Source organism: Euprymna scolopes, chromosome 43 (assembly GCF_053919585.1).
Source record: "Euprymna scolopes isolate OS-2025 chromosome 43, ASM5391958v1, whole genome shotgun sequence".
NCBI lineage: Eukaryota > Metazoa > Mollusca > Cephalopoda > Sepiida > Sepiolidae > Euprymna > Euprymna scolopes.
Genome location: NC_136524.1, coordinates 50,790,546 through 50,815,221, shown reverse-complemented (window position 1 = coordinate 50,815,221; position 24,676 = coordinate 50,790,546). Strand labels below are relative to the sequence as shown.

Below are 24,676 nucleotides of genomic sequence, written 5' to 3'. Positions count from 1 at the left end.
TTTCAATAAGTTCATTTGTTTTGACTTCAATAATTTTATTTTTATACTTTCATAAAAACATAAATTAAATTAAAAAAAAAAAGAACTAGTTTTATAATTTCATAACTATGGCATATCTCTTATAAGATTTCAAATAAAAACTTTAAATTTATTAAAAGTGCAAATAAAGACTAATTGTGTTATTTCATTTTTTTATAATTTTGTTAATGTTTATTGTGTACTTTTCAATAATGTCTTTTTCTTGTATTTTTATCTCAATAAATCGCTTCACAATAGAAATACGCCGGAAGTTACGAATCATGTTGGTGATTATAACCGCAATGTTTTACGTAATAATGCAGTCATATGTTACGTTATGACATTTAGGTACCTATTTACTATGCCTCCCCACGGGACAGAGTTAGACACCAGGGTCGTTTTTTAACGTGGAGAAAAGGTACAAAAATAAAAATTGTCTCAGTCGTGAAGGATTTAGGTAGATAGCATTGCTCTTAGTTAAAATTCAATTCCCCCCCCCACTATTTTCGTGATTATTCCGAACAAGCACCTTTTTTATAACATATATGAAATTCATAAAAGAATTCACTGTGTATCTCGGCGAAAGCACTAACACACTAGATCTTGTTGAATAATGGAGTTAGCTGATTGCAATTAAAACAATCCTTTTGTTTCATTCTGCCTTGCGTTTCTTTCCGCTATTTGCTAAAACCGTTACATCCTTACACAATCTAGTGATAGTTTATACACCTTGAAAATGCTAAACTTCTCTCCAACTAACAGAAAAATCAGCTCCTACAGTATTACAGGATAAATATTTAATGTAATTAGATTCTTCTTAATTAAAAGAAAGATTCAGACCATTCTTTATTGCCATACATTAAAACACCACATAATGCAGAAATTTAAATGTAATATGAGCAAACATCTTGCTAACTAATTCACCTATAATTCTGGTCCCTATCACAGAAAGCACTTAAGCTTCAGTGGCAAAGTAAACGAAAGCATTTGAAAAATTAAAAAAAAAAAAAAGTTTGTTAAAAGTGAAATTCAATTATTACAAATTAAATCATAACCATGGCATATCCACTATAGAATATCATTGAAGAAATTATCTTTAAAAATCAAATTTAATCCACAAAAAAAAAAAATAAATAAAAATACAAATACAATAAATTCATTCGTCCAAAGCAGACACAACTAATTCAAAATTTGGCAGCCATTTTGGGAGATAAAAACTTCCATGTTTGAGTGACAAGGATTTATAATTTGTATTATTTAGTCTGCTGATCTCATTTTTCTATCACTGTGGATTAAGTAAAGGGTTTTGTTTGAAATTCAAAGTAGGTTCCCCCGTGTGATAAGTAGGGCTTAAGGGCTATGACAAAATATTCTTATTGTATTGACTCAAGTATATATCCGACATGGTTGATCAACCGAGAAGCACATCACTCTTTATAAAAGCATATGATATCAACAGATACACACTCCAGAGTCAAAACAATGAAAAGAATATGCTGTTGTTGTAGCCCTAGTGATAAGATACATCCAAAGAAGGTCGGAGGTTACATCGACCAAAACGTGCAAATAACACTCAAGATAAAAACACTAGTACAAAAAATACTAATACAAAAAACTTCCTTATACTCAAATTAATTATTGGATTTGTTTTGAAATAAACGTTAATTTACTTTATAAAAGTGCTACACAGAATTTTCCGCATTACATCCCCGTAAGGATTCGTCAGTCTAATACAAGACATAATTAAAAAAAAAAAAAAAAAAATTAAAAAAATTTTTTTACTTTGACCCCTATTATGACCCCTTAATATTTATTGTTTTGGGCTCAAATTTAGTTATTAAGTTAGATCCATGTCCAAGGAACCTATATCTAAAATTGCAAGTGTTTAGACCCAAAATTGGCGGAGGAGTTTTGTAGAGTTCTCAAGGGTCAAATCATTGAACTTTGACCCCTTAACAGCCAAATTTCTGGCCGAAAACCGATCAAAGATTTTCACAAATCTCAGTACCCTGTATGTCAAATTTCGATTAAAATTGACAGAGTTATTGCGTAGGGAAATGTACACAGACACATTCACTTTTATAGATATAATAGATAGAGTAAACAAAAGTATATACATATACATAAATATATATGGAAACAATTTTGTGTTTACTGTAAAATTTTTTTGCAAATATTATGCAAGTATAAATCATGTAGAATAACTGCATGAATATAATTACACATAATAGTTAACTAAAGATGATCATCCCATAAGAAAACCGAAAAAACTAATAGGGAATTAATTAAAATGAATGTTTAAAAGAATATGCAAATTAGTGAGATCTTTTGCTAGTGAATGCAATTCTACAACTCATATATAAGAAAATTGTATTTTTTTAAATAAATAGAAAAGAGGGTTTTTAATATGAATATCAATACACACAAAAGAAACAAATTTATAGGAGTATAGATATATATATATATATACACACACATACATACATACATACACTGGTAAAGATATCCACGCTTTGTGTGGGACATTGCTGTACGCTCGATTACATGCAACGCAGATACCCAAGCATATACCAAAGTCCCAACCTTACCCTTTGACCTTAAAAATTAGTATGCACCATCCCTAGATTGGAGACCATCATGTCAGGTTTGGTCATGATTGGTCCAGTGGTGTGGGTTGTAGGAGAGTATATAGGCTATGACATTGACCTTAACCTTTACCTTGGAAAATGGTGTATGACCGGTCCAGTGGCCTAGACTGTAGGAGAGTTGTGCACACACACACACACAAATGCTATTACTTTATACATATCAGGTTGACAAGTTTTTGCAGTTTTTAACTTAAATTCAGATGAAAAGGTCTCTACTCAAACAAAAATTTATTGATAGAAACAAGCACCATCAGAATCAACACACTTTCGGCAACGCAAAACAAGTACATTTATGCCAGTAACGTAAAAATCTTGCAATTCTGGTGACGAAATTGCTGAAAGGCGTTTATGATATTGCTTAGATTTTTTAAGCTTTTCTCATGCAGAAAGTTGTAGAAACGCTTGAAAAAGTAGCAGTCAGTAGGTGAGCGGTCTAGAGAATAGCCCAATTCGTTCAACTTTTGTAGGGTCATTTTAGCAATGTGCGGTCAGGTATTGTCGTAGAGGAGAATTGGGCCTTTTCTGTTGACTAATGCTGGGTGTTATTGTCGAACTTTCTAATGCATTTCACCCATTTGTTGACAGCAATTTAACACTTTCATAGTTTTGTCTGCATTCAAAAAACTAATAAACAGAATAGAACATGAAATATGAGTCACCTGAGCTTTGTCTGAGTGAAACTCAACTATTGGCTAATGAAAACAAACCTAAAGACAGGAATAACAATTAATTTGATTGGTTAGCTAGCTAAACTGAGCACATGTATATATAAAAAGACCAAGTTACACTAATTTCATGCATTTTAGCCTGACGATTGATTCCCTACTGAGATGAACTGCAGAAGATTTTGTGTAGCTTAATTACCATATATTTTCATAACTTACTACCTAGCTCTACTCACGTATTGAGCACTATTGAAGTAAATACTGAAAATTGCTGGATAAAATACATCTCCTTACAACATTTTATGGGGAAAGTTTTGCTTCTTTTGCCGACGGTCAGTATTCTGGGTCATAAAAAGCAGCAGTAAAAGTTTGAAACATCAATATTTCAAACTAACCGACTTTTTTGTGTGCGTTTCAGATATCAATATATCCAACCTATGTTACCATTTATGTATGACACTGGCCAAAGAAGCATTAAAATTTTCAGTTTGAGTGGAGCAGAGGACATGTGACTGAGAGTAATACAAGCAACAATATTATGGTAGACGAGCTACAAAGACATATTCTTGACATCAGATCAGTTAACAGTGAAACAGCGAAACGCAATGTGCAGCAAGAGGGTGATGAAACACCTCGGAGGCTGAGTAGGCAAAGATGACCACCACAGTGGATGAGGGAGTATGAAACGTGATCTAGAGATCAGCGAGGCATGTTGTGTTGTTAAGAAAAACAGAAGTCTTACCATGTGTGCGTCGGGCAAGGTCAGGCGATAAAGATAGAGAGATGTTAAAAATGGTGTCTGTGGTTTTATAAGCTGTGGTCTCGCTAAATCTCACTGTACATATGCAAATAAGGGAAGATTGGCTGCTTTTATACAGCCTGAGTTGTGAAGTAGGATCATGACCTTTGACGATTGTTGGATTTCTAGCCACGCATTTGGGGAACCAGTCACAACTTCTCATGAGTTGATCTACGAAAGAACATTACGTTTATATGAAGACGGACTTAACCAAAATTTCTAAAACTCTATTCAGAAATACATCAAGAGAGGTTTAGCATGCAAATAATTAACTTTTACTTATCAATTTATATTCTATCAGTGCCTCGTATTTTTTATATTTGCAACTAGTTTAATATATGCACAACTCGTTCATACACACCCATATGCATGTTCCTTGTTTGGTTTTTAATGCCTTAGTTGTTCACTTAGATTTTCGAGAACATATGTTAGATTGTGCACATTTTTTATGACAAGCAAACAATGTCTTTTCCTCCTTACTTTCAGCCTCTTTTCAACAGAAGAGACATTATTAGTCTATCTCTGCTCTAACCTTATTTTTATAGCAAATGTCCAGCTAAGCTTCAATCTATGGTCATCCCCCGCAAAACATTCACAACAAACACTAGTCTATCTACAACCACTGTCAACAATGTTCCCTACTGTGCCTAAAACTAAACAAATTCTATGAACAAAGTTTCTATCCTGGAACTGCCCACCTATGGAACTCTACACCATAAAGTTATTTTCCAACTGATTACGTGGCCGTTTTCAAGTCCAATGTAAACAAGTTCTTGTTCAGCTGTGCACTTAAATAATCAAATTCTACCCCAAAAAAAGTCTTGGTAAGTTGGTAGGATCAAACCCGAAGCCCTGAGGAGAAGTTGGAAAATAAAATGTGAAAAAAAACATAACACGTTAACCACTCGGCCAGCCAGAATGAGTAACTGAAAGATGTTTGAATTTATTTAACTAAGAGAATTGACAGGTGCCCGCACTTGTGCAAGCGTTACGACGACAACGACGATGTAAACAATAGCTATTCAGCAGTTAACATTTTCTGCAGGACATTTTTTAATGAGGTCAATAACCTGGTTTGTTTATTTTTACCTAACTTTGGGGAAAACCAGCTCCCCCGTTTATTAGAGGAGGGTCTCTTCTTGAAATGAAAGCAATCGTCTGATATGATGATGGTAAGCCGACATTGACCAAACGTTACATCGCTTTCTAACGACCACTGGCCATGGGCTAGAGATTCAAATAGTTTCGCATTTTTTATACCAAAAAACGAAAGCAATATGCGGCGATCCCAAAATCTCAACTATTTAATGTTTCAAAGTCGATCAAAGTGAATAGACGAGCGACCTCCGTTCGTAACTCGTAGATATTATGATGTCGACGTGATATAAAAAGTTTTAAAAATGAACGATGGCCTCGAGAAGCCGCCGAAAAAATCCTTTTGCGGACATACACAAAAAGCGAACATATATACACACATTTTCGCTTTTATATATATATATATAGCGGGGAGAGGGGGGTTAACCAGCGTTGCCCAAGTGTTTGGAGGTGTGTGTGCTCGGGTGGGGGGGGGGGGGGTAATAAAAACAGGAATAAGTGAAGTAAAAAAAAAATTAAAACAAAAAAGAAAACAGAAAAACGAACGTTAAAACTTATCTGAAAAATAAAGCGGGAGGGGGGGATCAAAACATAAGAATAAGTGAAGTAAATATTTTTAAAAGTTAAAACTTAAACTTAAAAAAAAAAATAAAAAAAACTAACGTAAGGCAAAAACAAAAAAAGTAAACAGAAAAACGAACATTAAAACTTCTTTAAAAAATCTAAAAAATAACCCCCCCCCCCAAAAAAAAAAACAGTGAAAAATGGCTTAAATAAGCCTGTTTCAATATTAAAAGTTAAAAAAAAAAAAAATCGGTGTGTGTGGTTGGTCGGGGGTGGGGTGTTAATGAAAACCTAGAATAAGCGAAGTATAAAAAAAAAAATAAAAAAAAAAACAGAAAAAAAAACAGAAAAACGAACGTTACCTAAAAAATGGCTTAAATAACCCTGCTTCAATATTAAAATTTTAAAAATCGAAAAAAAAAAAAAAAAAAGGCATCTCACTCCATGATTCAAACCCAAAACGCTCTAACCAACTGAGCTAACACGACGTACATGAAATTGTGTCAGTTCTTCAAATATTTAAACTAAATCAGATTATGACGTTGTCTGACACATGCGTAGAACTGATCTCGTCATGAGAGGACGATTTTTTGCTGACCCCCCCCCCCTGTAGAAATGTGCTGATTTCAGGGTGAAAAAAAATTAACGTTTTTGGCCAATTTTTCGATATTTGTCGGGCGAAGGATGGGGCTTTCATATGAGACCAAATTTGTGAATTTTTGTTCTGCCTGTCGATAGTTTTAGCGGACACACAAACATCACACATATACATACAAACACACATTTTCGCTTTTATATATATATATAGAAGAAAATTCGCAGTTTTGTGTTAGGGGTGTCAAAAATTCCCAAAACATTCTGACACACACATTTAAAATAAAAACATGTTTTGGTAGGTAAGTATGAGGATCGAACCGGAACCCTTGAGGCAAAATTGTAAATTAAAGTGTGAAAAAAAAAAAAGAAAAAAAAAAAAAACGTGCGACGTTAACCATTGCACCACCGCAACATACCAACGGAAACGCGTTTGAATTTATTTACTTACTTAGATTTGGCAGGTGCACGTTTTAATGACTTAATGAGGTCAACTGTTGACTGCGGAGTAGCATTTCATTTACTGCGGAACATGAAGGTAGGGGGAAACCGGAAAAATGCCGCCAGAATTAATTATAGGAAAAGGCTTAATCCACATGTGGCGAGCGAAAACTGTTGAATATCTATTTTCCCGAAGTCGAGCAAATTAAATAGACAGGCGAGCTCCGTTGACAACTCTGAGATATTACAATTTACATGTGATATAAAAAGTTTTAAAAAGTTATTAGGCAAGCGACCGCTTCTCTGAAAAAAGCCTTTTGTAAACATACAGAAAAAGCGAACACACATACATACATACATTTTCGCTTTTATATTTATAGATGAAATGAAAAAAAAATTTTTTTTTTTTTAAAAAGGCACTAAATACCAATAAACTTCAGGATTACACTTTCCACTGTTGATTCTCCTCGTTCATCAGCAATAGAAAAATTATCAACATTATCTTGCCCATATTCATCAAAACTCTCCGCCAGCAGTCTTCGTTATTAATTATAAGGATGTCTAACTTTTTCTGGGGCTAATACTTGATTTCTATATGAGATATGGATAATCAAATATTATATTAAAGTTCTTACCTCCGAAAGAAGTTAACATTAATTTAACAACATTATCTAGTACATCTATAAAATTGAGAATATGTGTGTGTGTGTGTGTGTGTGTGTGTGTGTGTGAGAGGGTACTTCTCAACCTATATACTCAACAAATTTTTAATCTACAGACTTGAAATTTGGTATATAGGATATTCACAAATGTGGAAAACTTTAATACATTTTCATCTGGAAAAAAGGGGTGCTAAAGGGGTCAAAATTTAAAAATTGGTCAGATTTTTATCTCTGTCAACTGTTTCATGAATGTGCATGTGTAGCCTGAAAACATGACAACTTCTTTCTGTTAAGAATAAGTAGATTAAGAAAACGCTTTTTACAGGATCTGTCAAGCTGGTCTAATAGTTATCGTGCTTGGCTCATTGTTTTCAGATTTCAATCTCAGCTTGTCTATTATAATCAAAACATTGAGAAAAAAAAACAAAAAAAAAACCTAACCTACGGCAAACGAACGGTGTTAAATGTAAAAATCGAAAAAACAAAAAAGAAAACAGAAAAACAAACGTTAAAATAAAAAAAAAATGTGAAAAATGGCTTAAATAAGCCTGTTTCGATATTTAAATATAAAAAAAAAAAAAAAAAAAAAAATCGGTGGGTGTGGTCAGTCGGGGGTGTTAAGGTGTTAATGAAAACCTAAGAATAAGCGAAGTAAAAAACAAAAACAAAAAAAAACAAAAAAAAAACAGAAAAACGAACGTTACATGAAAAATGGCTTAAATAACACTGGTTCAATATTTAAATTTAAAAAAAAAAAAAATCGAGAAAAAAAAAAAAAAAATACATTTCACACCACGATTCGAACCCAAAACGTTTAGATAATGAACCAACGCGCTAATCAACGTACCTAATGCGACGTACATGAAATTTGTTCAGTTTTTCAACTATTTAAAGTAAATCAGGTCATGACGTCATCTGCCGCATGCCTATAACCGGTCGTCGTCACAAGAAGACCGTTTTTGTTGACCCATCCTGTCGAAAATTGTCAATTTCGGGGTGAAAAAATGAACGTTTTTGGCCAATTTTTCAATATTTTTCGAGTGAAGGATGGGGCTTCAATATGATACAGAGTTTGTGAATTTTCGTCGTGTCTGTCGAAAGTTTTTAGCAGACACACAAACATACACACACACACATTTTCGCTTTTATATATATAGATGAGGTAATTCTCCCTAGTATTATATCCTGCTTTGAGGGAGGATCAATGTAGTACGTATTCTGCATTTATGAGATGATCCTCTCAGAGACTATGTTCCGTTTTCTGTTGGAGAGGCAACCGCAGTATCTTTATTGCCATGATATCATACTGCCTTCTCATTTTATGGAGAGATCCTCCCAGGTATTACCCCTTATTTTGGAAGAAGTGGTCTAGTCTATGTTCTGTTGCAATAGTAACATTTTACTTGGCATTACATCCTCTGTTGAGGAGTAGTGCAATGTAGCTCCTCCTTTGGAGATTAGTGTATGTGCTTTGTTTATCATAATATCCTGCTAATTCAGCAAAAATATGTGTGACTAAAAGTGAACACATGTTTTTGCTGATAACAGTTTGTATTGGGTAGGATTTGTTCATTTATGCAATCATTGTTAAAAATAATTATTATACTGCTTTATTTATTATACCTCTTTCTATTTTTGAATATTTTTGTGTTCATATCAAATTATTGTATGTTTTATATTTATATCATGAACATTTCATATGATATATATGAAACGTACTTAAGTGAACAAATTTTTATTTCTCACAATGTTTGCTAAAATTTGTTATATTTATCTGCTTGTCAATTACACTTTTTCTCGGAAACTACTGAATCGATCTGGTCGAACCTTTGTTATGATAAGGTGCATTGAACTAACTATTATGTTATGGACCTTATGATAAATAACTAAATATTTTACATTTTTGCCAGAGTAAAAGCATGCAGAAAAAAAAAAAAAAAAAATTTCCCTCTTACTTTTATTTATTGGGGGGTGAGGGAGTGGTGCGTATAAGACCTTTATCTTTATAAAAACTTATGCAACCTTCTACGGAAGGCAAAATGATTGCATGTAAAATTTCCACTCATATTTAACAAAAACTTTTTAAAATATAAATTAATTTAAAAACTAATAAGGATAAAAAATTCCATGAAAATCTTACAATTAGTTCATTTTTGCTAGATTTATCAAATGTATGTTTACACATTCAAAATGATCACTATATAGGAATCAGTGACGGGACGATTTCAATGCAATTACTGATTCCGATTCTTTATAAATCACTAAATATTTAACTACAAAGTTGTTATTTTTTCACCAATGACTGTAAAAACACATTAAATATGCACATATTTTCTCTAACGTAAAAACACACTTGGGAGAGGAGGTGGGAATTATAGATCTTTGTTTACTGGTTGATTAATATCAATAAATATTTATTATTTTATCATTACCAGCAGTGGAAGATTTTTTCGAAAAAAATCAAATAAAAAAGATAACTGAAGGAATCGTTTTTGGCATCAGAAAATTGGGACAAGAGAGTGTAAAATAAATTACGTTTATATGCGATTTAAACCCTGCTCCTTTTCCAATATAGAGTAAAAATTATGATAAATTAATTGTATTTTACTAGTTTTACTGGAAATTTTTTTTATCGTGAGTGTCGAAAATTAGTGTCATACATAGTAATAATGTTTTCACCTGAAATGCATTGGTTTAAAACAATGTAAACAAGCACCTTTTTTTAATTTCTTAAATAAAAATGTATCGGGTCATTTTCTGCAAATTTAGGTGAACAGTAATTTTTCTCCATCACATGTATTGCTCAAGTTGGTAAATTTGTAGGCTTTCATTCAAAAATGGCCAATATCAATTTATCATCTGCTTTTTGAAAAAACAGTCCACTTATGCATAAGAGTAATTTACCATAACGTCAATAACATTTGTTATATTTTATTGTTTTCTGCGGCTGCCCAAATTTGTGTGTAAAATCACCAACATTTTATGCACTATCAGCTACGTCATCATTTTGTGTTCTCGCATACTTTTTACAAATGCGCTAGACGCTTTAATTGAACCAGGGAAGCAGCGCTTTTATTGTTTATGTTAATTTTATAGAAGCCTTCGTACATTTTTTTTGAAAATATGTGCTAAAGTTAAATTGACCCCCCCCCCGCCCCACCAGAAATAAACATCTTTTAATGATTAAAATGATTTCAAGTTTTAGTTAAATTTGCCAATAGTCATTTTTTTTTTATATTAGATGAAAATATTTTTTTTTAAATTGGAAACCTTACTCAAAAATCTGTTTAAAACTTCATAGTAGAATACTGGAATTTTATTCTATGTAAATCTTTTAAAAATTATTTTTTAGAATTCTGTTTTGTTGTAATTTAACTAATTATAATATATATTATTGAGAAAAGATTGATTTTTTTTTTTTTAAATATAATATTGATTTTATGTCCATTTTTTATTTACAACTTCAAGGTAAGTAAATTTTAAAATGGTTTATATATAATAATTATTTAAACACTTCAGCTTTATAAAATTTTACACTTTATGGGCCTAAATTTATTTTTAGTTTTTGTAACATGAAATATGAAGGGGTGGGGGGTGGGGGGCACACAAAAAAAAATCACCCTCATATTTTTAACGAAACCTACTTTTAATATGCAAGTTAAATTAAAAATGAATAAGGATCCAAAATTTTATGAAAATCTGACCGTTAGTTGATTTTTACTAGATGTTTTAAACATGGGTGTGTTTACGGCTTCAAAATGATCACTATACAGGAACGTTGTTTTAAGGTGTTGATAATGTAAATACAATTTTAATCTCGAATTTTTATTATTTTCCTAGGCTGTAAAACTTTTAAAAAATATTAGCAGTTTATCTGAAGCTTCTTTTAAATGTACAAAAGTTAGGATATTAAATTAAATTACAGTTACATCATTTTACATATGAAGGGGGGGGTAAGTCTGGGGCGCGTTTGAGGTACAATTGATTACTTGGCTATATCCAAAAAATTCAAAGACACTGGAAGTGAACTTGAAATTTATCTAAATATGGAACAGAAGTCACTAAACATGAAACGAAATACGAAATCATATGGAAATAATTTATTTCAAAAGATTATTTTAGTTTTAACATTTCTTGTGCATCATGAAACAATAAAAATAAACTTTCATTTTTTACATTTCTATAAATAGTTTTTTGTTTTTGTGTTTTAACATTTGTGTTATCACGAAAAAAATTAATGAGAATTTTCATTTCTATAAATGGTGTTTTTTTGAAAAAAATATATATTTATATTTTTCACAAAGTTTTATCACATAATTTTTTGTCATAATTAATGTATGTTACCAAAAAAAAACTTATTTTAAACATTTGTATAAAAAATAATGAAGTTTCTTCAGTTTCATAATTCAAAGCTCCTTTGTTTTCTACATTACAAAATTATGATGAAATGCGAGAAAATTTTTAATTATTTCAATATTTTTAATATTTAGAAAATTATTTATAAAAATGTAAACTAAGTTTTTTTTTGTTTTTTGTTTTTTTACAAAGAAGTCACGTAGAGGCCATTATAGGATATGGGAAAATATCGTAGTAATCGTTAGTAGTGAAAATTTGATAAATTGGTTTACTTAAGGGGACGGCTCATCAAGAATATGTTTACATTGAACTTGAAGACGACCATATTGTAGTCAATTGGAAAGCTGGGAAACAGAACAGAGTTCCACAAGTGGGCAGTTCTAAGAAAGGTTCATGGAATCTACACTTAGGTTTAGGCACAAATAAAGAATGTGGGAAATTATTGATAGTGGTTTCAACTAGATGAGTGTTTTTCTGAGAAAGTCAGACAAGGGAGGAACCATAGATTGGAGCTCAGACGTGCACTTGCCATGGAAATAATGATAAAGCAGAGACAGGTTCGCAACATCTCTTCTGTAGGAAAGACATTGCAGGGAAGAGAAAAGGGCATCCCCACTAGGCTAAGAAGTCTTTTTTGGACTGTCAAGGCAGGATAAGCTGCTTCTAGCAGCTCCTGCCCAGATCTGGCAGTAGTACTCCATCCTTGGCTCTTATACAGGTAGAGAATTGCATCAGCAGTGAGATATCTACTGGAGCGGTAGAATGATCCCACCATTTTTCCAGCAACATTGGTAACGGATTTGATGTATGTGTTCCATTTCAGATGAGGAGTAAAGGTCAGAACCAGAAGCTTGTCAAAACATGGAGCCTCCCCAAGACGAGAGCCATTCATTTCAATTGATGCCAGACGGGGATCAGAGTGTTGATGACGGAAAGATAGAAGCTTGGTTTTAGATGCATTAAAATTAACCAGCCACCTCTTTCCCCATTGCACCACGTGATCAAGATCAAAGAGAGAATCAGAGAAAACTTGTCGTTTACAGCCTTTGAAGTGTTGCCATAGACAGTAGTGTCGTCAGCATAAATGTTCTTAGGATGTGATTTGGGAGATCATTGATATAGATCAGGAAGAGTTTTTTTAAATATCATATTCCCATATGAATATATTTTAAATATTAAAAAAAAAAAAATTTATAGAAATGTAAAACATAAAAGTTTTTTTTTTTATTGTTTCATGATAAAACAAGTGGTTCCATACGGTTTCGTTTTTCGTTTCATGCTTACTTACTTCCATTCCGTATTTAGGTAAATCGAGCCAGTTTCTTTGTCACTTTTTCGGTTTGATATCTATCATAAAAACACTAAATTTGAATTTAGTCCATTTCGTAAAAGTATTATCGTCTGGTACATTTTTACAACGTGCTCCAACGTATTATAAGCAGCCCAACCTCCCCCTCCATCTTAAGAATGGAATAAACGCCACCCCTCAACCTCGAAAGCCGTTCTTAACATGGAGAGGTTGGGGGGGCTATTCCGAAAGCCGTTCTTAACATGGGGGGATAGGGGGTGTTTATACTACGCTGGGGTAGGTTGTAAAAAAAATACCTATTTTCTTCTCTTAATTCATCTGTTTACCTAAATCTTTCAGTTCTCGTCTTTTCTTTCGTTAATAATTCATTCATTTGTTTAAAATATAATCATTTTATATCAATTTCGGAGGAAGAAAAAAAAAACTAAATCACAGCATGAGTTTATTGCAAGAAAAAAAAGAAAAAAAACGTTAAATATTATGAAGAATCTTTGAGATAAAATCGATTCAAATATGTAAATATTTGGCTAAAGAATAACAAGTTTTTGGATAACTTCGGGCACAGATCAAAGTGTAGTATCTGTAGGGTCTGCCAAACGATTGTGAAAAATGGACCGCATGTTTCCGTGACGTCAGACTTGTGTTATGAATTATGGAAAAGCAGAAGCGACTTAATGATTTTTTTATCTTCTTCAAACTGCAATTAATAATTAATCTTTGTTATAATTTTTTTTGGTTTTAAGATTTACGCAGTTTAATGATTAATAATATGATAAACATTTGTATATTAAATATGAAATACGGTTTTACTGAATGTTCATTTGGTTACCTACGGGGTTCCATATTTTGTTCGGTAAAAAGAGACAAACAAAATATGAGGGGGGAGCCTACAAAATGCTTAATATTTGTGCAATAATATTTTCAAATCGGTTTTAATTTGGCGATGAAATAGCTGACTAGAGTCATGTTTATATATTAAAACTTAACATTAAAAAAAAAATTTAAACAAAATTGAAAATCTATGTTGTAACGGAACATTTTAAATGAAATTTTAATCATTTTAATCTTTTAAAAATGACTTAATTTTTAGGAAGTTTCTTTTTCTTGGCAACTCAACTGATTATAGTATATATTAATTAGAAAAAAAAAACGCTATTTAAAAAAAAAAAAATTAAATTTATATCATTTTTTAATTGCAACTTCAAGGTAATTTTTTGTTCAAAATGTGTATTTAAATTTTTTTAAAATATTTTTTACTTATTTGAACGCTTATGTTTCATAATAGAAATGTCGATAGATTTAAATATATTTTGTTCAAATTTCGAAAAAAAATAAATATGGAGGGGGGACACACACTAAAACAAATATTTCCTCTCGTATATTTTTAGGGAAACTGCATTTTATATGTAATTTCATTCTAAAATGTATAAGTATCGAAAATTTTGTGAAAATCGGACAATTAGTTGATTTTTGCTAGATTTATTAAACATTCATTTTGATTAATTCCCTATTAGTTTTTTCAGTTTTCTTATGGTATGATCATCTAGAGTTAACTATTACGTGTAATTATATTCATGCAGATATTCTACATGATTTATACTTGCATAATATTTGCATAAAAAGGTTACAGTAAACACAAAATTGTTTCCATATATATTTATCTATACGTATATATTTTTGTTTAATCTATAAAAGTGAACGTGTCTGTGTGTGTACATTTTCCTACGCAATAACTCTGCCAATTTTAAGTCTTACAGACTCAAAATTTGATATACAGGGTACTGAGATTTGGGAAAATCTTTGTGATCGGTTTTCAGCCAGAAATATTTTTTAATTATTACTAGTTTATTTTCCTCTTCTTTTAAATGGTACAAAAGTTATAATGATAATGTTAATTTATAATAAAGTTACATCGTTTCACATATGAGGGTGGGTAATTCTGTGGTGAATTTTGGAGGTACCTACTTTTCTAACAGTTTTTAAGACGCTCTTCCCTCTCTAAATTATATTTATACAATATTAAAATTTATTTTCATTTGTAGCGGAAGGGGCTCCTTTAAAACTATATATATATATGTCAGTATTTTCTTTAATTTTCTATTTTTGAGTAATTATCGAGACACCCAGGATGTGATCTTCTCATGTCGGACATTCTTTTTTGTTCTAAAATAACACCTAACATTTGTTTTTTGCTTTTGTTTTTTAACTGAATGAATGTTTTAAAATAAGTTGAACCACTAAAAACTTACCATAACTAGAAAACGAACACTTAATAAAATTAATGGGTTTGTATTACTGTACACATAGATTCGAAAAAGTTGTCAAAAAAAACAAATATATAACAAATGTTATCAAAGGCAAGATAAATTACTTTTCTACCAAACTGGATATAATTTTCGTGTTTTTATTCAATTTAACATGATTATTCAGTTCGAAAAGCATACAGTGTTTACCGATGTATTGGAAAATTCAAAATGGCGCCCGACACTCTCTTTAACATGGTAAGTTCGGGAAAAGGTGTTATAAATAATAAACTAGACAAAATACTATTAAAAAACCACCGAATATATGTCAAGTTATGTCACGCTAACATATATTGAGCGAATTTCTAACAGTATTTTGTCTAGTTTTTTATTTATAACACCTTTTTCCGAACTTACCGTGTTAAAGAGAGTCGGCCGCCATTTTGAATTTTCCAATATATCGGTAAACACTGTATGCTTTTCGAGCTGAATAAACATGTTAAATTGAATAAAAACACGAAAATTATATCCAGTTAGGTAGAAAAGTAACTTATCTTGCCTTTGATAACATTTATTTGTTATATATTTGTTTTTTGACAACTTTTTCGAATCTATGTGTACAGTAATACAAACCCAAATTAATTTTATTTAGGTATTTTTATGACCTGCCCCAGTGTAGTGTAAACACTCCCAACCACACCATGTTAAGAACGGCTTTCGAGGTTGGGAAGGGTGTTTATTCTGAAAGCCGTTCTTTACATGGGGGAGGTTGAGGTGTTTATAATATGCTAGGGCACGCCGTAAAGATTTACCTTTTTTTTAAAACAATTTTTTTTTTTTTTTTTTTTTTTTTTTTACAGAGGAAAATCAAATTTTCATGAGATCGATCGTGTCATGTCCATTTTGCCTATTTCCGTAAACGAGGAGGGGTGCCTTTAAACTAAAAAGTGATTAACAAAGGACAAAATGGGAGAAAAAAAAAAAAAAAAAACTATTTGATCAAATAAGATGATTTTTTTTGTATAAAAACTTTATTCCATAACAAGTACGTACAACATAATTGTTTTACAATATTTCACGTTTTAATGTCTTGATTAAACTAAATACTACAAACAAGAACAAAAAAAAAAACTGAAATTAAAAAGATTCTTGAATAACGCGAGTAGAGTTTTCGGTAAAATTGATAAATAAATTTCTTTGATTACTAATCAATAAATAAATTTATTTTACCGAAAACTCTACTCACTTTATTCAATGATTACTTTTTCTTAAGGATTAAACAATTTTTAAGTAAATTTAAATTTAAAAAAAAAAAAAAAAAAAAATAGGTGTATCAGAATTTTTGTAGGAATTTTTGACACCCCTAACACAAAACTGCGAATAAAATATAAAAATCTCGTAATTTCTCTTTTAAAGGTGGGTTGTTTATTTTCTTTATGGATTATACTTCCAAAATAAACTATTAAAGTTGTTTTAAAAGTAATAGAATTTTTTTTTTTTTTTTTTTTTTAAATAGCAATGAATTTTACGAACTCAATATTTTTCAATTTTTAAACTTCAAAAATCTATCAAAATTTTTCTATTGATTCTATTTTTACGATATTTTCAGGATCAATGTGAAATTTTATGCTCTTTCCAATAAACCGAATATAATATTTTAGACAAACGTTCTTTTTTTTAAGTTCACGCCCCCCCCATTTTCAAATGTCTGTTAAAAAGTAAATAATTTATGTACCAAAGTTTTATATATCACAAATTGAAGATAAAAGGTCAATAAATAATATATTCAAATTTAAAACAAAAAAGTATTTTTTTTTTTTTTTAGAAATTTACCTGTAAAGTCCGAAGTTTAAAACCTTTTTAAAAAAAAAAAAAACACGTTGTTTCTTGGGTTTTTTTTTTTAATGAAACCTTGATCCTTGCTCATTTAATTGAAAAAAAAAATAGGGCTTGAATTACATTTTTCGAGGAGTTGTAAGCTTGGAAAGACGGAGTGGAATTATTCACTATTTTTCACGAAATTTCTGACACACCTCCTACACATCTCTGCCGCCAAAAAATGTTTCGCCTTTATTTAATTAAAATTTTTATTTTTCTGGTGTTTAGACATTACGTTTTCTTATTTATAACGATATTTTTGGGAGTATTAAAAAAATAATTTTAAAAAAATAGGGAGAGGGTTCGGTTGTTCTCTGGAAATTTTCCGGTATTTTTTTTTTTTTGTAATTCGATTATTATTTTATTTTACTAATACCAAATGCCTAAATTTATTGTTAAAAAAAATTCTACATCCGTTATTCAAAAATCTTTAATTTCAGTTTTTATTTTTTTTATTCTTTTTTTTTTTAGAGGGAGATATAGTTTTTCGAAAGCTCTCCCCCTTCCCTAAAAATTTATTTCTTTTGGAGTAGGGGCTTCTTTTTTTTTTCTTTTTTTTTTTTAACTATATCTACCGCTGTATTTTCTTTAATTTTCTATTTTTGAGCGATTATCGAAACTCCCAAGATATGATCCTCCCATGTCAGACATTTTTTTGTTGTTATAAAATACTTTTTTTCTTTTTTTTTTAAATTTAATGGTAAATTTTTAGATTAGGTCCACCATTACAATTTACTATTAAAGGACGACTTTTAAAGGTTTTCGACTATGCTGAATACGGAAATCGCATTGAAATTTTGCAGAAATAAGTAGTTAGCGAGATATAAAAACTTGTATTATGCATTGTATTCTTTGGCGGCCATCTTTGTTACGCGCGTGCACGCGTGCCATAAACAAATCTCCGCATAGTCGGAAACCTATAAAAGTCGTCACTTAAAAAAAAAATTGTATAGGTGGACTTAATCTAAAATGAATAAACGCTTTAAAATACTAAAAACTTAGCTAGCTAGGGAGAAAACCAATACTTAGAAAAATCGAACGGTAAACAAGTAAAAAAAAAAAATTTTTAATATTATGGAAGGTGTTCTCTTAAAAACAATATCTCCTTCAAGAACGGTCATAAAATGTTTTCCGTGGACGAGTCTTCCTAAATTCTTTTTAAAATATTATGGAGTACGTATTCTCGTTTAAAAACAAGATCTCCTTCAACAAGTCATGAAATGTGTTTTCAGTCGATACTTATTCAATAATGGACCAGTTTTTCTACCTAGCAAAAACGGAAGAGTTTTCCAGGCACCTTGATTTCGAATCCTGAAATTTCCGTATCCAGAAATGCATTTTACTCGTAAATCGTTTACATTCGTTCTAAATCCTATGAAATTCATTAATTTTTAGGTACTAGCGCAGAGAGAGTGATCATCCGCCGGACGTAAATAACATTATTTAAAAAACCATTAACATGGGGAGGGGTGGGTATTTTGTACCTATTCTATACTTCAACCTTAAAATTGAATAAAAAAAAAAAAAACATAATTAAACTTGGAAATATGATTTAAAAAATAGTGCGGATATCACTCTCTCTGCACTAGCACCGATTTTTTATAACAAGGGTAGAACCAGAATGAAATAAAAGCTAAATAAACATAAAACAAAGACTTTTTTTTTTAATGCAGCAACCACGAGTGTTGAGATAACTATTAAGGGGCCACGGATTATCAAAGGTTGAGAAACACTGTTCTAGAACATTATTTTTTTTTTTTTTTTTACAATAACCAACAAAACAAAAACGGCGACAAAAACAAAAATATAACAAATAAATGTTACCAAAGGCAAGATAAGTCGCTCTTCTACCTATCTGGATATGTTTTCGTTTAAGCGTTTATTTTGAAACAAAAGAAATATCAAGTCTGTTGAGTTAGAATTAAAAAAAAAAAAAAAATGGCGATTTCGTTGAATTCATTTGGACTCTCCATAATCGCTCAAAAATCTAAAGTCAAACAAAAGTGCACTTATTGATCCGTGCTGAAATAACGTTATTTTAAAAGCCATTAAGTTAACATGGAGAGTGGAGAATGTTTTGCACCTAATCTGTACTTTAGCTTTACAATTGAATAAAAAAAAAAATTTAAAAAAAAAACATAAAACTTGGAAATACGATTTTAAAAATAGCGCGGATCAGTAAGTGCATTTAACACCAAAATTCTGATAAAACCCCACCCAATAAATGTCAGCAATTGTGCACAAACGTTTTATGAATATTTTGTTTAATTTTCGATTTTTGAGTGATTATCCACTATAGCTCGAGCACTAGCACAAACGACAGACCACCATTTTTATTTTTTGCTCTAACCCGACACGCTTTATACTAGTAAAAAAAATTTAAATAACAATTTAAAATAAATTAAAACAAAAACTTTATCCAGGTACGTAGACGAGTAACTTGTCTTCCTTCATTTATTGCATTTTTTTTATACTCAGTTTTATTATTTTTTATTTTATTAACTATTGTATTAAATTTTTACGCTACATTTATAAAGTGATTCAAATCTAAATTATTTGGTACAAATAAATAACTAAATCCTATGGCGCCGTACAGCGCAAATTAAGATTTTAAAAATTGGTCAAATTGGTAATGGCTAGAAAGAGGGTGATCAGTTTATGTTAAACTTGTACAGGAAATTAAGCTCCCCCCCACCATTCGCACGTGCACACAACGACACTAAAATATTTGATGAGGGGTTTGTATTACTGTACACAGTTTCGAAAAAGTGGTAAAAAAAAAAAATAAATAAATAAAACAATATATAACAAATAAATGTTATCAAAGGCAAGATAAGTTACTTTTCTACCTAACTGGATATATTGTTCGTGTTTTTATTCAATTTAACATGTTTATTCAGTTCGAAAAGCATACAGTGTTTACCGATGTATTGGAAAATTCAAAATCGCGCCCGAGTCTCTTTAACACGGTAAGTTCAGGAAAAGATGTTATAAATAATAAACTAGACAAAATACTGTTAGAAATTTGCTCAATATATGTTACCGTGACATAAGTTGACATATATTCGGTGTTTTTTAAATAGTATTTTGTCTAATTCATTATTTATAACACCTTTTCTCAAACTTAACATGTTAAAGAGAGTGTCGGGCGCCATTTTGAATTTTCCAATACATCGGTAAACACTGTATGCTTTTCGAGCTGAATAAACATGTTACATTGAATAAAAACACAAAAATGTATCCAGTTTGGTAATAAAGTAACATCTTGCCTTTGATACCATTTATTTGTTATATATTTGTTTTTTGACAACTTTTTCGAATCTATGTGTACAAACCCAAAATGAGATTTTTAAAAATGAATTCTTTATCGACAAGATTGATTTTTTTTTTTTGTTAACTGTTCCTTAAAAAAAAAAAAATAAAAAATAAAAAATTTTTTTTTTTAAAAATGTCAAAACAAGTGTTTGGTAAATAGCGCCAAAAGCAAAATAAACAAAACAAAATCAAATAACGTTGAGCCTAAAACATCGCATACGGTTTTAAACCGTAAAAATTAGCAACTCCAATAAGTATAATTATTGATTTGTTTTCGGTATTTAAGCAGAATAGAGGCCGTGCTATATCTAGATAGGATTTTCAAGTTATAGAACAGAGAAAGTACATAAGAGTACAGAATAGTTAACCAAAAAAAAAAACAAAAAAAACTCCACATGTTTAAAATAGGTTTCAAAATAGTAACGTTAGCACAGTTCGTAATCTCTTATACACACATGTAAGGCTAATATAAATATAGGTTGTTTGGGGTTTTTATGTTTAAAGGGATGTTCACTATAAATATAGCATTAATAAAAAACAAAATAAAGTCGATGAAAATTTAAAATTAAAAAAAAAAAGAGAGACAAGACAATATCAATTCGTCAAAAAGAACATATACGTATTCTCAACGTAGCTCACCTGTTTCCAGAAGGACTCCGAATATATACTTTGCGTGTTCATACGTATTATTTGTAAATTGCAACAATTCAAAGCAAAATATTTAAAATTGTAAGACTAAAATGAATTTCTTTAACACTTTGTGTTGAAGTTAGATGTTATCATTAAAAAAAAAAAAAAAAAAACAACTAATCACAGAGAAGGTTGACACAAACAGTTCGTCAAACGTTCTGAGCAGTATCTTTTTTTTCAATGGCGAAGAAGATTGAATGATGGGAAAAAGAAAATGCCGAATTTCGTTGGAATTGCTTTCACGTAAAAACGTAAACTTTAAAAATTGTCTCTTATTTTTTACTGTTGTTATTTTATTTTATCAACTGAAATTATTGTGAATTTTTTAAAAAAAAATTTACTTTGAATAAAGCAACGTTACGTAATTCAATAATAATAAAAATCAAGTTACTTCCGTTTAGATTTTTCTTTTTTTACTGTACCTACCCGGCGTTACCCCGGAGATTCTTTTACTTTAACTTTCTCACTATCCTCTCAATTTATTTTTAAAATAAATTGCATTGTTAAGTGCTTGTGCAGTTTACGAACCGTGTTTTTTTAAAGTAGAACTTGTAAGGTTTATTCAATTTTTACGGTATCTTTTGTTTATTCTTAGATGAACGTATAGAATAAAAAAAAAAAAAAAGACTCCTCTCCCGGGCTCCCCATATTAAGAATGGCTTTCTACGCTATTATTTCAGCACGGTCTGTAAATTGCACAAATACCATCTTTCCCCCTTTATTTAAATAGGATTTTGAATTAAAAAAAAAATTTTGGCTCTTTTAAGTAAAAATCTATTATCACGGACCAAGGACGATAACTCGATTATCGAGCGTATGTGCGTACCGTTTTTTTTTTGTTTTTTTTTACCAAGGCATCACTACTTATCAAGGCCAAGAGGCAACTCGAGGATAGGGGTTAAAGAGTGTAGAGTAGAAATTGGACAATATAGTAATCGTTTGTAATGGAAATTCGGTAAATTTGTTAACAAGTGGGACGGCCTATCAAGAACTTGTTTACGTTAAACTTGAAGACAACCATATTGTAGTCAGCTGGAAAACAGGAAAATGGAAGACAATTCCACAGGGATGCAAGTTCTAAGAAAGAAGCTTTTATCATGGAATCTATGTTTGGGTTTAGGCACAGATAACGAGTGGGGGGGGGGGGGATTATTGATAGTGTTTTCAGCTAGATGAGTGTTTCTTGTGAAAGTTAGACGAGGGGGGACCATAGACTGAAGCTCAGCCGAACACTTTCCATGAAAATAACGATACAGCTGAGACAAACTCGCAACATCTCTTCTGTGAGATAGAGGTTGCAGGGGAGAGAAAAGGATATCTCCTACGAGACTACGAAGTCTATTTTGAACTCTATCAAGGCAAGATAAGTCCTTTCTAGCACAGATGTTTGCTTCAGTTATATATAATACTAGCATTTCAGCCCGGCGTTGCCCAGGTGTTTGGATGTGTATGTTGAGCATAAAAAAAGTGGTATTTTTTTTACTTTGACCCCTATTATAACCCCTTAACATTTGTTTTGAGCTCAAATCAAGTTATTAAGTTTAATCCATGTCCAAGGAACCTATATGTAAAATTTCAAGTGTTTAGACCCAAAATTGGCGGAGGAGTTTCGTAGAGTTCTCAAAGGTCAAATCGTTGAACTTTGACCCCTTGAAAGCTAAATTTCTGGCCGAAATCCCAAATCTCAGTACCCGGTATATCAAATTTTGAGTCTGTAGACTTAAAATTGGCAGAGTTATTGCGTAGGGAAATGTGCACACACAGACACGTTCACTTTTATAGATTAAACAAAAATATATACATATACATAAATATATATGGAAACAATTTTGTGTTTACTGTAAACTTTTTACGCAAATATTATGCAAGTATAAATCATGTAGAATATCTGCATGAATATAATTACACATAATAGTTAACTCTAGATAATCATCCCATAAGAAAACTGACAAAACTAATAAGGAATTAATTAAAATGAATGTTTAAAAGAATATGCAAATTAGCTAGATCTTTTGCTATTGAATGCAATTCCACAGCCCATATATAAGAAAATTTTTATTTTATTTTTAAATAAATAGAAAAGAGGCTTGCCTTTTTTCTGTTGTTCTCGGCCCGGTGTAGTATCTATTCCGGCAGATGCTGCACGCAAAGACCATATGTGGGGGTAACCTCACATATAAGACCTTGGTCAATGTAGAGGCAACCCTTCATACCAATTGTCACTATCTAGCTCCCCTACTCTCCGGGGAGTTGGTCCCCATTTCCCCTTCACTCCTGTACCTAATTTGCTTGGTGGGGGAGCAAATAAATACCTTGCCTTTTTTCTATTGTTCTTGGCCTTCGGACCGGCATCAAAGTGTAGTATCTGTTCTGCAGATGCTGCACTTAAGATAATTTGTACCAGTCAATGGAGGGGAAACCCTCTATACTGGGACAATTATTATTTTTGGTAACCAGAGTGCCCCCTTTTTGCCTACTTTTAGGGGAGCTGGTTTTTACCCCACATTAAAAACGGCCTTGTGCCTAATTTGCTTTGGTGGGGAAGCAAATAAATACATTAAATAAAGATAAAAGAGGGTTGCCTTTTTTTCTGTTGTTCTTGGCCTTCAGCCCGGCTGCACTTAAGATAATTTGTACCAGTCAATGGAGGGGAAACCCTCTATACTGGGACAATTACTATTTTTGAACCCAGCCAGAGTGCCCCTTTTCCCTTTTTTTCAGAGAGCTAGTTTAACCTCACTTTAAAAACGACCTCGTGTCACATTTTGGTTTGGTGGGAAAGCAAATAAGTACTAAATAAATAGAAAAGAGGGTTTTTAATATGAATTTCATTACACACAAAAGAAAAACGAATTTATAGGAGTACAGATTTGTTAATTAGGATTAGTTTTGTGATGATTTATAATTTCTTTTTTATTTTATTTATTTATTTTACTCTTTTTCACTTTAAACACATATTACCACTTGGAATATGAAGGGTTACTATTTGGGAATGTGTCTAACAGGGGACTGAGAAGAGTTGAGCAGTGAGATATCTGTTCACAGTACATTTAAACTTTAGCAGGTTAATACAGTCAGGGACGCAAAAGATAGAGGTAATTCCAAAGTTTAGCAGTCCGAGGGAAGTAACTATTAGAGTAGATGGTTTTCCAACATCTAGGAACCTCAACAGTAAAGGGGTTGGATTTTGCTGCCTGTCGGGAGCACATTTCATTAAAGTACTTGTAAAACAGACACAGAGATGCGATATTGCGGTGATGGGAAAGAAGGAGAAAAAAAAGGTTAAAAAAATGTGACGTTTTAGCTATGTCACCATCACTCAACCAGAAGTTCCGAACGTCGAAATTAAGCGTAGTCAATCCAACCGATACAATGACTTGCAAAAATGGTGATGCAAAA

At 31.3% G+C, this 24,676-nt stretch overlaps 1 protein-coding gene across 2 annotated transcripts in view; it reads right to left on the bottom strand.

Annotated features, from left to right (window-relative positions):
- LOC145268344 (lysine-specific demethylase 2B-like) overlaps window positions 1-24,676 on the bottom strand; it is a 221,407-nt gene that overhangs the window by 62,626 nt on the left and 134,105 nt on the right. Inside the window, exon 1 of one of the 2 annotated variants that reach the window (XM_080123852.1) lies at window positions 21,227-21,476. The exons of the other annotated variant lie outside the window; for it this stretch is intronic. Within the exon in view, the coding sequence (XP_079979978.1) occupies window positions 21,227-21,268 (42 nt within the window). The 5' untranslated portion in view covers window positions 21,269-21,476. Of the gene's footprint in view, window positions 1-21,226; window positions 21,477-24,676 lie in introns of those variants that run through there. 2 annotated transcript variants of the gene reach the window in all.